The sequence below is a fragment of the Myotis daubentonii genome, chromosome 14, assembly GCF_963259705.1.
Source record: "Myotis daubentonii chromosome 14, mMyoDau2.1, whole genome shotgun sequence".
NCBI lineage: Eukaryota > Metazoa > Chordata > Mammalia > Chiroptera > Vespertilionidae > Myotis > Myotis daubentonii.
In genome coordinates, this window is record NC_081853.1 from 38,448,582 (window position 1) to 38,462,747 (window position 14,166).

The following is a 14,166-nucleotide window of genomic DNA, read 5'->3' on the forward strand; positions in this document are numbered from 1 at the left end:
ATTGTGTACAGCTGAGAGCATTGCAGAAACCCCACTTTGACATTTACTAAAGAGCTAAGATGTAACACAATTGTTCTACTGACATGTAGATTTCAAAATCGGCTGGTTAAACATTGAACAAAAATCAGAAAAGGAATACTATTGGTAGTAACCTACTTTCCCAGAACAGTTCAGACAGTTTAAAAGATGTAGGGTAGCTGCTAATATTAGAACACTTTTGAAAACATTACCATTATTTTACAGCAGAGAAAAAAAAAATAGTGCAATTCTTAGAGAATTGTTTAAGAATAACAACAAAACATCACTGTAGGGGCCACGGGCTGTGTAGGTCAAATGCTCCATTTCCGAAAGGGTTTGTAAGGAAGGATTAGAGTGCTTTCTCACTTCTGAAACCTGGCTGGTCCAGAAAGACACTGTGGCAAAGCCTGCCAAGGGAACCTGCATGCTCAGCCACTGCAGGCACAAGGCATAAAACACACCAGTTGCGGAAGAGAGTAAGCTTTGGGGACAGACAGATACTTAGGTCCCTGTGACTTCAGCAAAGTGTTCACCTTTCCCAAGATTCCTCCTCTATGAAATGATAATAATAAAATCTGTAATGGAGGATTGTTATGGGAACTTAATTCCAAATTCAGAAAGTTATTTCAGTCTTACCCTTTATAACTCCATATATTGTAAGTTAACTTATTTTTAGCCTGCATTGACTACATGCATTTTCTTTTCTTTCTTTTTTTTATGTTTTTATTGATTTCAGAGAGGAAGGGAAGGGAGAGAGACAGAGAGAAACATCAATGATGAGAGAGAATCGTTGATCGGCTGCCTCCTGCATGCCCCCTATGGGGGACTGAGCTTGCAATGGGGGAATGTGCCCTGACTGGGAATTGAACCGTGGCTTCCTGATTCATAGTTCGACATTCAATTGCTGAGCCACACTGGCCCAAGCTAAATGCATTTTCTTATGGATCACTTTAATGACAAAACAGCTATTAACATTCTGTTTACCATTAGCATAGTATGGAACAACATGGGAAGGACTGGGCACCTTTCAGATATTATCTAAATCCTTATCTTCCTTTTTTGGTGTATGCCACTCTGAATCACTCCTTGGTTTTTCCCCAGTTTATATATCAGGAATTTATTCAGGTTCCTTCTTAATATTCTCACAAAATTCTTGATTTTTGCTTTTACAACTGCTTAAAGTAGGAATTGGCTCAAATAATAATGGAGGCTGAGGAGTTGCAAGATCTGCATTTGGCAAGCTGGAGACTAGGGAGAGACAGTGGTATAGTTCCAGTTCAAATCCAAAAGTCTGAGAACCAGGAAAGCCAGGAGTAGAATTCCAGTCCAAAAGTCAGTAGGCTCCAAACCAAAGAAAAGCTGGTGCTTCAGTCTGAATTAGAAAGCAGGAGACCATGTCCCAGCTTAACAACCAGGCAGGATGAATTCCGTCAGCCTTTTCGTTCTATTCAGGCCTTCCATTGATTGGATGGGCCCGCCCACACTACAGAGGGAACTGCATTATTCAGTGTACTGATACAAATGTTAACCTCACCCAGAAACAGCCTCACCAGCACACCCAGAATAAGGTCCAGTCACCCCATGACCCAGTCAGGTTGACAAACTGGCAAATACAATTAACCATCGCATCCATCAAATGCCTTCAGTTTGTTAGTCCAGTGGCTTTCTTTCCAAGTTAACTGGCCTGTTATGATGTTCAAACTGCTTTGGTAGAAATAATCCTTTCCAGATTTGACTTAATTTTTTAAAAAAATAGATTCCTCTATGGATGGCGAGGTACTTTTTGTGGGACAAAATAAAACATTTTTTTCAAACTTCAGAATTCAGAAAGTTATTTCAGTCTTACCCTTTACAACTCTGTATACTGTAAGTTATATGTTTGTGTGATGAGAGCCAGAATTTGGAAGAGCCCTATTCTATTTTGACCCCTATTACTTTGCTGAAAGTCTCATTAAGTTATCTGAAGTCCTTTGTTTCATAGGACACATGAGCACATTGTTAACTTAAGAGTTATGAAAAATCTATTCTTACCAACTTGGCCTCTGGTGTTTTAGAGGCCAAACTCTTGTTGTTATTGAGACCATTAGAAAAGCATCTGTTTTTCAGAGATGACTGTGTTTGCACTACACTTCATAATTTGATCATGCCCTTTAAAAATAGCTATGCCACTCATCAATCTTTTTCTAAGGCTTTAAATGATCATTTTATATAGTCACTAAGACTACAAGCCAAATTTCAAATTTTGTTTTGTACCATCGACATCTTTTAACTTTTCTTTCCTCATTGTCAACCTCCTCAAAAAACTCTAGTGAATGTTTATGAAATATTAAAGAGTCCCACCTTTCAGATAGGCATTGTCATAGGATAAATCATACTGACGTAACAAACTCCGAATCTCATTGTTTAGCATTTATTTCTTGTTCAAGCAAAATGCCTAGCACTGGTCAGCACAAGGGGCACCACCACCCGAAATGTTACTGATTGGCTATGTTCCATTTGAAAGGGGAAGCATAGGCAGTCATTTGGCTCGAAAGATATGCACATAACCAGAACTAATTTCATGGGTACAATTAATTTCAAGAGTCAAGAAAGTATAATCTTCTGTGACCTCAGAAGAAATGAAAAACTGGAAACTGGCAAACACTAGTAACAGATACAGCAGCGTTCAAAAATTAACAGGGAAACTGTCTCCTCTTTTCATTTTGCTCAAGTTGTGTGCCAAAATATCCCCAATTAAATGTATCATACAATATCCAAGCAAACAGATACAGATAATGAAAAGCCTTCTGCTCAAAAACAGAGAGTGAGAATCTGTTGTCAAGATTATACTTAAGAAGGTAGTAAATAAGTTTTATATTTGTATCACTAGATCAGATCAATGAAGCTGCCTTGCGTCAAAGAAATTAAATAGTAATAACAGGTTTTCTTTAAGAGTTGCTTTACTACTTTTCTAAATAGCTATGAAATACCAGGGTTCTATCAATTCACAAAAGGAAATCTGCATAAGTAACAGCTTATGGTAAAGTTCATTCATTGGTTCTCTGATTAGTGTTATCACTGTACATTTTCTTGACAAATAATTTAACTGAAACAGACTAAAAGAATTGCCAGACCATCTCAAGATCTAAATATACAGTCTCTTTTCTTCTTCATCATGATCATACATAGATCTTGACCATCAATTCTCAAAAGCAAAATATAAACAAAGGCTATATGTTCACTTTTTTGACACAGAAAAACAAAATCAATTGAACTGCTAGAAAACCATTCTGCTTTTCTCATTTTAACACATATATATTATTAATGTTAAATGCTATATTTTGTGGACACAGGTTTCTAAACTGGAATATATCAAACTAATTTATGACTTGTAGGATGCTTTTTGGCAATTTTCCAGTTCTCAAGCCTCTATGCATAGGCAGATTTGTAGCTTTCATGAGGGTTTCACTGATATAAATAAATAAATAAATAAATAAATAAATAAATAAATAAATAAATAAAAGAATCTCTCAAAAGAAAAGGGAAAGAAAAAAAAAAAACCACCGGCCCAATAACCATAAATATCTCTATGTCTGTATTATGGTCTTGAAATACAATTTCCCACTAAAATATACCAGAGTTTCTTGGATAAGCGATAGCCACTTATGAGGTCTGAAGTATACATGATGAGTCTGGAACACCTTGGTATACTAGAGAGCAATAAAGCTATCAATGATGATGTCAAAAGAACTCAGGAGCCAATATGGAGAGTCTTCCATTGGTCAAACTTGGGATAATTTGAGGTTCAGTAGGATAATAAAAACAATGGATTAAAATACATAAAATAGATCACAAATGCTCCAAGATGGCAACTGAGGAAGCTCCTGGATTTCCCTCCTCTGATGGACACACTGAGTATGCACCTATACACAGAGCAATTCCCTCTGAAATACGGAAACTAGCCGAGTGATGTCTACACATTAGGCAAATGAAAAAATAACCACATGGAAACAGGAAAGGCTGAGACAAACTCTTGCCATAAACCCCCCACCTGGCACATTTCCATACTATCAGGAGGGAACCCCTAACACCCGGCTTCTCCCTAAGACAGAAGGATATGGACCACATATAGAGTGCCCCCAATTTTTAAGACTCCTAACTGAGGAGTGGGCCCCAAAAATACCTAGCTTTGAAAGCCAAAGGGGCTTACAGGTTCACAGAACTATAGCAAAAAATAAGTGGTTTTGAAATGGGTGCAGTTAGCACCCCTGTGGCTGTATACCCAGGCTCAGCACAGAAGGAGCAAGCAAACACGCCTATCTCCCAGTTTCTTCTTGATAGGGTTTGACCGCATACTTTCCCACCCGCTGGCAGCTTACATGTAGGTACTTGCTGAGATCCTACCTTTGTGGACAAAGATGGGTCTTGGCACACCCTCAAATACTGAGAGCCACCAAGAACAAAGACAGCAGCTTTGACCATCACAAACACCATAAAGCCTCAAGACTCTACATAAGAAAAGAAAAAAAGAAAAACCTCAGAATTAATTCTGTAAAGCTGCAGGATACAAAATCAATACAGAAAATCAGTTGTATTTCTAAATGCTAACAATGAAAGAGAAATTAAGAAAACAATTCCATTTACAATAGCATAAAAAAGAATAAGATGCTTAGGAATAAATTGAACCAAGGAGGCGCAAGACTTGTACACTGAAACTACACAATACTGTTGAAAGAAATTAGAGAAAATCAAAACAGATGGGAAAATTCAACGATAGACTTGCCAAAGGACTTGAAAAAAGCTGGTCACACTAAACTTTAAACTCTTACTGAAAGGTCAGTACAGGAAGACTTAACCAAAGGGACTGGAGCCATAAGAATAGGAACTAATCATGTGACCCCGTCCAGTGCAGACCAGCAGCATTGGCACCTACTGGGAACAACGTGTTAGAAATGCAAAATCCCAGGCTCCACCCCACACCTACTGAATCTGAATATATACGTGTGTCAAGATCCCCAGGGGATCCCTATATACATTAAATCTTTACAAGCACTGCCCTACACAGTCAGTATTCAAGAGGAGGCGGACTTTGTTTGGTGCTCACTGGTAGCAGTGAGGATCCCTTAGCCAGACAGCAAGTTGGATACTAGTCAAACTTTATCACAGGAAGCAGGAAAATAGATGAGAAAAGCAATCAAAGAGTTGATAAATAATGAATAACCATAGTACCGCTAAAGTAATAAAGTTGTGTGTCCAAAGGCCTGGGCTTGCAGAAATTCAGTGAAACCACTGGAGTAATCACTTTCAAGACTCTAATTGGTCATTTTGTATTGGTAATGCTAGACTTGTGATTCTTCTCTTGTTATCATTTAAGAGGCATCAGATGCACCTGCAAAAGTAAAACCCTGGGTCTACTATTCCTGTGTGACCTTAGATAAACCACTTCACCTCCCAACATTCTAGTCTCTCCAGCTGTAGACAAGATTTACAACTTTCGTTAGTAATGGGATTGACATCCCTCATCTGGATAAAATTTATGCAAGCGCCGACTATAATTATTATTTTAGCTGACAGATAAAAAGACTGTCACTTGTGTTTGAATGCTTTGTGAAGCAAAAGACACAAGGATGAAATTATGCCGATCATCTTTTTTGTTTTGCCTGCTTATGGAGTTTGATTGAACTTGTCTGAATCCTATGATAAATATGCAACATAACAAAGGATTGAATGAAACACCATTTAATTACCTTGTGAAAATGTATATGTGTTCATGGCAGGGGGAGAGGGTTGGTGTAATTAGCACCCCTGAATTTAGGAAAATTGTGTCTAGCAGAAAAATGTGTACATGTTTGGCAAAAACTGAGTGACGGGTCAAGAACTCTTCAAGCTAAGAAGATTATATTAACAGATGCTTTCCCCATCTGCTCGCTGAATGCACAAAAATGGAAATCACATTTTCTTCCCTATCAACACAAGTTCCAGTTATACTCAGAGTTCATGATTCATACCACACCAATAGGCAAGACTGAGAAGTGTAAAACATGAATAATATAATATGAAAGGAAGCTATTTTCTATGTGAAATGAAAGGTATTGTCAGAGACACATTCTGGTCTTCTTTATGAAACTCACACTCCTATTTCTAAAAGGCGCAATCTAAACAGAACAGCGAATTGGTGTTTGCGCCTAATGCACACAATCTCCCTCCTGAAAGCTGGCAGTGCAGTGTTATTGGGACAATAGGTCACCAGCGCCGCAGATGGGTTCTTTACACCATGTACTAACCTAATGTTTTCCAATCTCTCCCCGTTTGAAGGGGGGGGGGACTTCCATAAGACACCGAGCTCATATGAAATTACCTGCTAGAGTTACAGTGACCCTTACTTCTGTGTCTTGCAGTGCGTCTTGCAGTGCTATTTAGGGGAGACTGGCAAAAGTTAACTTCAAATGAAAATAACAGAAACTCATACTAAGAAATTAACCAAGCAAGTTACTATTCATTAAATCATTCGTGTATCAACAAAGATATATAGATGGCAGGATTTGGGCAGAGCCTTGGGCTATTTATAAAGAACAATGAAGACCAGTCATACCTGCCCCCAGCCCAGACCTGCATTGGTCCTATTCAATTCTAATCAACACCAAACTGCACATTGTTGTATTTTGGCTCACACATCCTTTATCTAGAATTCTCAGTTCATCTGACTGCAATTACTCAAACCTTGGATTATAAATACAAGATCTTAATCACATTTTTTCAAAGGTTCTGGTAATTGCTATTACTATAGGGTGTCCCAAAAAAATGTATACACACATTTTGAATAGTTATAAAGTCAGTGTTTATTAATATACATATCATTTTCAAAATGGAGCTATCAGCTGTTAAAGTGTGTATACATTTTGGGGGGGACACCCTGTATTTACCACTTCAAAGATCTATGCAAGCAATGCTAAAACTTGGAGACTGTTTCTTCTAATACATTTATGTTAAAGTGTTAACAGGAATGGGTTTACCTCTCCATGCTGAGGCTAAAGAGGAGCTGTTTAGATAACTGCCTTTTATTTTCTTTGATCTAAATTTTTCCTGGGTTAGCATTTCCTACCAGGACAAAGCTTTCAACTAAGCTTAACACCTGTGTTACCTTATCAAATTAAGACATCTAGAATTCTGACATAATACCAGTTATGTGGGGACTATACTTTATCATCCATTATATTAGTTCATTCTCAACAAAGCCCTTGTGGAAATATGACTCAGAGGAGGGTGAGAAGTAAATCACATCAAGGGAGCAAATTAAACACAAGAGGAGAAAACCAGATACTCTGGAACCGTATCAACAATGACTATTTCTAAGCCAACAGAAGTTCTGAGGAACCTGCTGGCAGTTTAGTGATTCCCTTCTTAGAGGTAGGGAACAATCAGTGTGTGAGTTATTATAGACAGCTGTTAAGTCTGTGGTCACATGGGTGCTTCATGACAGGAGGTGGTGGTCAATAAGAGCAAGTGCACTGCCTGGAAACCTGCTACACCCCTAACGATTTGTACGGTTAAGTGCATGATGCTGGGAGAACAGAGAAGAATCCTTAGGTACTCCAAAGTGTTGGATAGAAAACTGAACCTCTTGGAAGCACAGATGGTGTTTTCGTCACTTCTTTCTAACAGTTGGGACATTGGAAGGGATAGAGAAATCTTGGATGTGAACACTTGGCTATGCAGATGGTGATGGTGAATTGGTTTGGCCAACAGTTCCAGACTGATGGATTCTTATCCACAGAAGAATGAGGAGGAGGAGGAGAAGAAAGAGGAAGAGGAAAAAATAGATTTAAAAAATGCAACTTAATATACAAGTATGAGAACAGTGTGTTATGTTCTGGTTTCTTTATCTATTATCTTTATAAATAATTAGAAGACCATATCTAAATAGCCATTCAGGACAGCAACCAAGGATGTAAAAGGTTTGCCAAATTTGAACTGATAAAACAATTCTGACAACTTAATTGAATTTGTTGCTTGACACTCATATTGTAATCATGAGATAATAAGAGTCAATTAATAGAGGGAAAATTCCAGGGAATTTAAACTACCCATGAAAATCAAGTTTATGCTGGGACAAAGTGTCAAAACAGTAAGATAAATGAAGTCTAGTAGAAGTCTTGGTCAAAGGAGACCTATCTCCACAATTATGAAAGAAACACAATAAAAGAGATTCTTAACAGTGGGAATGCCACCTGCTCTTAAAATCTAGAGGATATTCAAGGATTTGGTTTAGGAGACTTATATTTAAAAACTTAATAGTCATAATTCATACTCCTAATATATTTACTTGGAAGAAAGGGTCAATGACAGATCTCCCAATATAATTTTGTAGTAATCAGCTTTCCCCTAAGATATTTATGGTAAAATCATGAGATAAACTAAGAACAAAATCAAAGGCCATATGAGGACCAGGTCTTCAAAGTGGCAGAAATAGCATTAATTTATACATTTGAGAGTTACTGTGTGCATGGCTAGGCACTGCTCAGTGTCCAGGAGATCCTGAGATAAGTAACAATTTATCCTCAAAAAATTCATAGCCTCGGTAGGGACACACAGTCCTATATGATGCTCAAACTGCTCTGTATCAATGAGCTGCCAGGAAAAAGCTCTGCAGAGAAGATGAGGGATTAAAAGTTTGGAGAGAGAGAAAACTTCTTTTTCTAATATGAGTGACAAAACATTTATAGATTTAAGGAGCTGTTAAGTGGGAAAATTTTGGTTCATTTTATCTGAACGATGTTTTGTATATGTGTGTGTGTGTGTGTGTGTTTAATATATTTTTATTGGTTTTAGAGAGAAAGGAAGAGGGTGAAATAGAAACATCAATGATGAGACAATCAGCAGCAGCCTCCTGCACACCCCACACTAGGGCTTGAGCCCACAACCGGGCACGTGCCCTGACCGGGATTCGAACCTTGACTTCCTGGTTCAAGGTCGATATTCAACCACTGAGCTATACCAGCTGGGCTGTTTTTATTGAACAAACTCTGCAGTACTATGGCTTTAAGTTGTATTACGAAGGCATTTCTCCTTGAGTGGATGGAGCCTTGTTCACATAGTAGCCCCAACAACCTTTTTTAACAAATGTGTATCTTCTGACGGTGCTGTAAAAAAGCAGTGAGCCTCCCCAGCACACGTACAAAGTAGAGATGCTGCCTTCTTTGGTTTCGGAATCAATGTTGTTAGCAAGCCTGGCAGGAAGCAGTAAACAAAAGTACAGTGAAACTTTACAGCAATTTCGGTGGCAGTAGGTTGTCATCTTGAGTGTCACTGGAATCTCCACCTCCAGGAGATGCCATCTCTCCTGTGACAGCTGGCTTTGTCCCGGGAAGGGAAAGAACCCTTAGCTAACAGGGATTAATTTCCTCATGTAACTTTAATAAGGGCAGGGGTGGGTCCCCAGTGACACAGGAACAGGAATCTTCCTTAACATAAATGGTCGTTACCCTCTAGAGCTAAAGAAAGCTCCGTTTCTTGGCTTCTTTTAGTTCAAGCTAATATAGCAATTTTGTTTTCTGAAAATGTTAATGCTTATTTACATTCCGGGAGCCAGTTAAAACTCTGGATTTCCATTCAAAGTTCATGGCCTCAAAGTTGTGGCAAAGACACAGCAAGAGTTAGATGTCAAGAATATGGCCATGGAAAGGTACATCAACCATAGGGAAATATCTGGGCATTTTGGACGCTTGAAATACAGGTCATCAAAAATATATCTGGCCCAGTCAGTGTGACTCAGTGGTTGAGCATCGACCTATGAACCAAGGAATCACCAGTTCAATTCCCAGTCAGGGCACATGCCCAGGTTGCAGGCTTAATTCCCAGTAGGGGATGTGCAGGAGGCAGCTAATAGATAATGTTTCTCTCTCATCGATGTTTCTCTCTATCCCTTGCTCTTCCTCTCTCTCACAAGATCAATAAAAGCATACTATTTTTAAAAAAGGAAAAAGTTTTGTTAACCTATTGTTTGGTTTAAGATTTATCTTTATTGCAAAATCCCTTTTGTTGTTGCATTCATATAATTTGCTGTGAAGAGGTTTTACTGTTCAGATGCCTAGGGTTTTTGGAGATGACACCATTTACTTATTTGATGTTGAATTACCATTTCAGACAGCTTTTACACATGGGCCTACTTTCTGTATCATCTGTGCTCTTCACAAATTCTGACCACATTGTCTTTTTCCACATATAATGTACTATAAAAGAAAGAGCACCAAACTTACATGGCTTGAATTCTAAACCAAAGACTCTCACTCAGGCAATAAAGGACCTTTAAAAATGACATTTAACCTCTGGGTCTTAGTGTCCCTATCTCACAAGTGGGATAATAATAATGTATCCCTACCTACTATTTGTAGAACCGATAGGGAAAATGTACCTGAAAGCAGGCTGTATTATGAATTTACTCAAACATTTATTAAACAACATAATCATTATGTATCTAAAATGCAAATTGTTCTTCAAAGACTGTGTCTTTATTCAATCTACATAAAAGGCCAATCAAAAGCATTTTTATTGGGGTCTGAGCATATATAGCCCCAGGGAATATGATATAGGAATTAAACTTGGCCTACAGGAAAGGATGGTTAATAGGTCCCTTCCAACATCTCATTGAGTGTCAGTCTTCCTCTGAAATGTTGATAGAAGAGCTAATCAATTCAGGATAGAACCCAAGGGTGCAAGTCTACAGAGCTGAGATCCAGATACTGATTTAAGCCTGGTCTATACACTTTAGAATTGAGGCTTGGCCGGGTATGAAATTGACCACCTGCCGTGGAAATTTCAAAACACATAGAATCATTGTCAGTTCACTGTCTCACTTCTTAACTGTGAGGCTCAGAGGTATCTCTTCGTTGCCAGAAGTTTTAGATCCGCTGAAAAGCCTGGACAAGTGTTCGATTGGGTCCCTCGAGTTCCATGCCAGCAGCGAGGCAGAAATAGTTTTGGCCTGGCAATTTCAAGGCAGGTGCTGCCAGTGGGTTGCCTGAACCATGGAAGAACCTCCTTCTGGCCTTCTTTTAAATGCCTGCTTTGAGAGGCCCTACCTCCTGATGGGCCTGCCAGGGAGAATTAGTTTCAGAATTCATTCAGAGGAAGTGGACTGAATTAAGTTACTGGATAAACTAGGAACGTCTACTTAAAAAGTCTGCCCAAAACAATCTTGGTTTTGGCATCATTGAAATTGAACTGCTCATTGTGTTTATTTCGTTTTCCGATGGTATTTATCCTATGGGTTCAGTTGCTTATATTGGAGTTTTGTGGTTCACGATAGAAAAATCAAGTCAGAGAGAAAATACTTTATAAAAGGTGTTAATGTTATGAATCTAACCACAGACTAGAAAATATATATCCATGCCCTGCTTTTTGAAATACAGGTCCTCCACATTGTGGAATATAAACTCTCCAGAAAAGCTGAATTTAAGTCCAATTCAAACTTCTGGTGGTCTTCATGCTTAAAAAAAGTCATGTGGTTGTTAGAAAAAGAAATCCTCCAGTGAATTTTATTATTGCTTTTAAGTGTAAAATGAATAATGAAGACTCTTCAGTGGTTCTTAAGTGTTTAAAGGTCATATGTCCTTTCAAAATCTTCATAAAAGCTGGATGTCTAACCTGGAAAAGTGAACTTAAGCCCATACCACACAATTTGGGTTGTAATTTCACGAGGTCCCGAGCTCACTGATGGATCCCAGCACACACAAGTTCCCTGCAGTGGTTATCTGTACTCACCTACCTTGAAGGTCTTTTTCTTTCTCTCTCATTTTCCAGCTTTCCCTTTTCCCACAGACTCCCTCCCTCGCACATCTGGTGTGGGTTCTTGCTCACCGCCCACATCATCACTGAAGGCCAGTTTGTCACTGGATCTATCATAAGCGTAGATCTTGACCAGAAAGGACCAAAGTGAGCGCTCTCATTCACTGTCTGTCTGCTCTGGCAGGTGGTGTGCTTGAGTGCCTTACATGCAATGCCCCCTCACTCAACATCTTGTGAGGTAATGTGTGTGAACCACTGTGCACCCAGTAACTCGGAGAAGGTAAAAGATACTATCAGTATTCAAGAGATACAGGTGCAGTTTGTATGGCTCAGTGGTGGAGCGTCGACCCATGAACCAGGAGGTCACGGTTCAATTCCTGGTCAGGGCACATGCCCAGGTTGCAGGCTCAACTCCCAGTAGGGGGCATGCAAGAGGCAGCCGATTGATCATTCTCTCTAATCATTGATGTTTCTATCTCTTTCTCCCTCTCTCTTCCTCTCCTTGAAATCAATAAAAACATTTTTTTTAAATAAGAGATACAGGAGATGATGGGCCCACACTTCAAATTTTTTTTCAAGAACCCCAGAAACATGGGTGAAGAATGCCAGACTATGTCTCTCTAAGTTCCCTCAGAATGAGGATGACTTTAGGTCAGGGTCCCAGTTTCCCCTTCACCCTTTGGACTTGACTGGCATGGAGGCCGAGCAGCCTTTCAGACCTTCTTATTAGAGATCTCACTTCACTGCCTCGCTGCTCTGAAATCACTACCACGCACTTCTGACTATGGCCTTTGCTCTGCTTTATCCAAACAGGTGACAACCCTGGCTCAGGAGGTCTCCCAGTTAGGTAAAGACATGAGGAGTGTGATGCAACTTCTAGAAAACATCCTGCCACCCCGGTTTTGTTCTCTGCACACCACCTCCGCGCAGCCCTCCAGGGACAGCTTCCAGAGCAGGATGGCCTGGGGTGCACACCAACCTTGCCTACACTTGCAAGCAGGCGGAGCCGCCTATACCCAAGCACAACTTTGTCACGGCAATGTCACCTCCGACATTTGGAGTGTGGATCCCTCCTCTGTGGAGACCAGCCCCCAGCGAACTGGAGCTCCGGAGCCAAACCCTGCAGGCAGTGAATGCGCTCATTCTCCAAACCTTGATTTTTCACCCGCCCACTACCCGGTGGTGCAGGAGGGTCACTTGCAATTTTTAAGGTGCGTCTCTCCGCATTCGGATACGACGCTGACGCCCCTGCAGTCCATTTCAGCGACTCTCTCGTCCTCTGTCTGCTCCTCCTCGGAAACATCCTTGCACCTGGTTCTCCCCAGCAGGTCAGAGGCGGGCAGCTTCGGCCAGCGAGCCGTGAGCTCCTTCAGTCTGGAAAACCTGCCCGGGTCTTGGGACCGGGAAGGACTGGCATCCGCCTCTACTGAGCCCTTGGAGAACTTTCCATTGCAAGTTGTCACAAGCACAGCCGACGTGAAAGATAACAAAGCCATCAATGTATGATGTTAGTGCACGGGAGGCGGCTGCCAATTTCAAACCCCCCAGTGCATGACCCGCTTTGGCTGCCTTTTGTGCCTCTGGCAGACGTGTGGACCGAGCAGAGCGGGGAGTCCTGCGGGAGGGAGCCAGCCGAGGGGCCGGGGCCAGCACCTCCAGGCCGCAGCAGGCACTTTCTAGATCCTAGACCTAGACACGCGAGAGGATCGTTTTTCCTTACAGGTATTAACTCACTGGTCTGTCTGAGGGACTTGGATAGGAATGCAATGACCCTGAGGGTCTGAGCAGCCAGAAGTCCCAGACAAACGTGTGGACGGGTTTTGTCCCAGGTGGCTTTTGTGAAGGGCAGCAAAGGTTTCTCCCGAGTGTCTGTCTGTCATCCTTGAACAATATCCGTAGCACTGTTGGCCTGGAGCGCGCGCGGCTCCTGCTGACCTATTTTTTTCTTTTTGTGGAGGCAAAGGGACAAACATCACTGCATGTCATCTCCTAAGACAATCAGTCAAGTAGAGCTGGTGGCCAGTGGTTAGCTATTGCACGTTATTTGCCATGTAAATGATGATGTCTTTATTTATCAAAAAACAAAAAGAGCCTATTTTTATATCCTTGGTATGAAATATGTATTTAAACTATTTAAAATATTTATAAAGAAATGAATGTTTTCATTTTAGTAAAAAAAAAAAAAAAGCTTGCCATTTTAACAAGAAATGCACTACTGCTATGTATAGTAGATCAAAAATTATTTATTATTAAGAGGATATAGTTTCAAAAGGCACCCCCCCCCCCTTTTATCTGCATGCAGTTTGCCACAAATGTATCCTCACGCTTCTGGATGATGAGAGAAAAGCGAGGTCAGGCCTTCTCATTAGAGATCTCACTTCCCTG

At 40.4% G+C, this 14,166-nt stretch overlaps 1 protein-coding gene across 1 annotated transcript in view; it reads left to right on the forward strand.

The window, feature by feature from the left end:
- KCNH8 (potassium voltage-gated channel subfamily H member 8) overlaps window positions 1-13,386 on the forward strand; it is a 285,516-nt gene extending 272,130 nt beyond the window's left edge. The window contains exon 16 of the mRNA XM_059662919.1: window positions 12,595-13,386. Within this exon, the coding sequence (XP_059518902.1) occupies window positions 12,595-13,287 (693 nt within the window). The 3' untranslated portion in view covers window positions 13,288-13,386. The remainder of the gene's footprint in view (window positions 1-12,594) is intronic.
- Window positions 13,387-14,166: the final 780 nt, after the last annotated feature.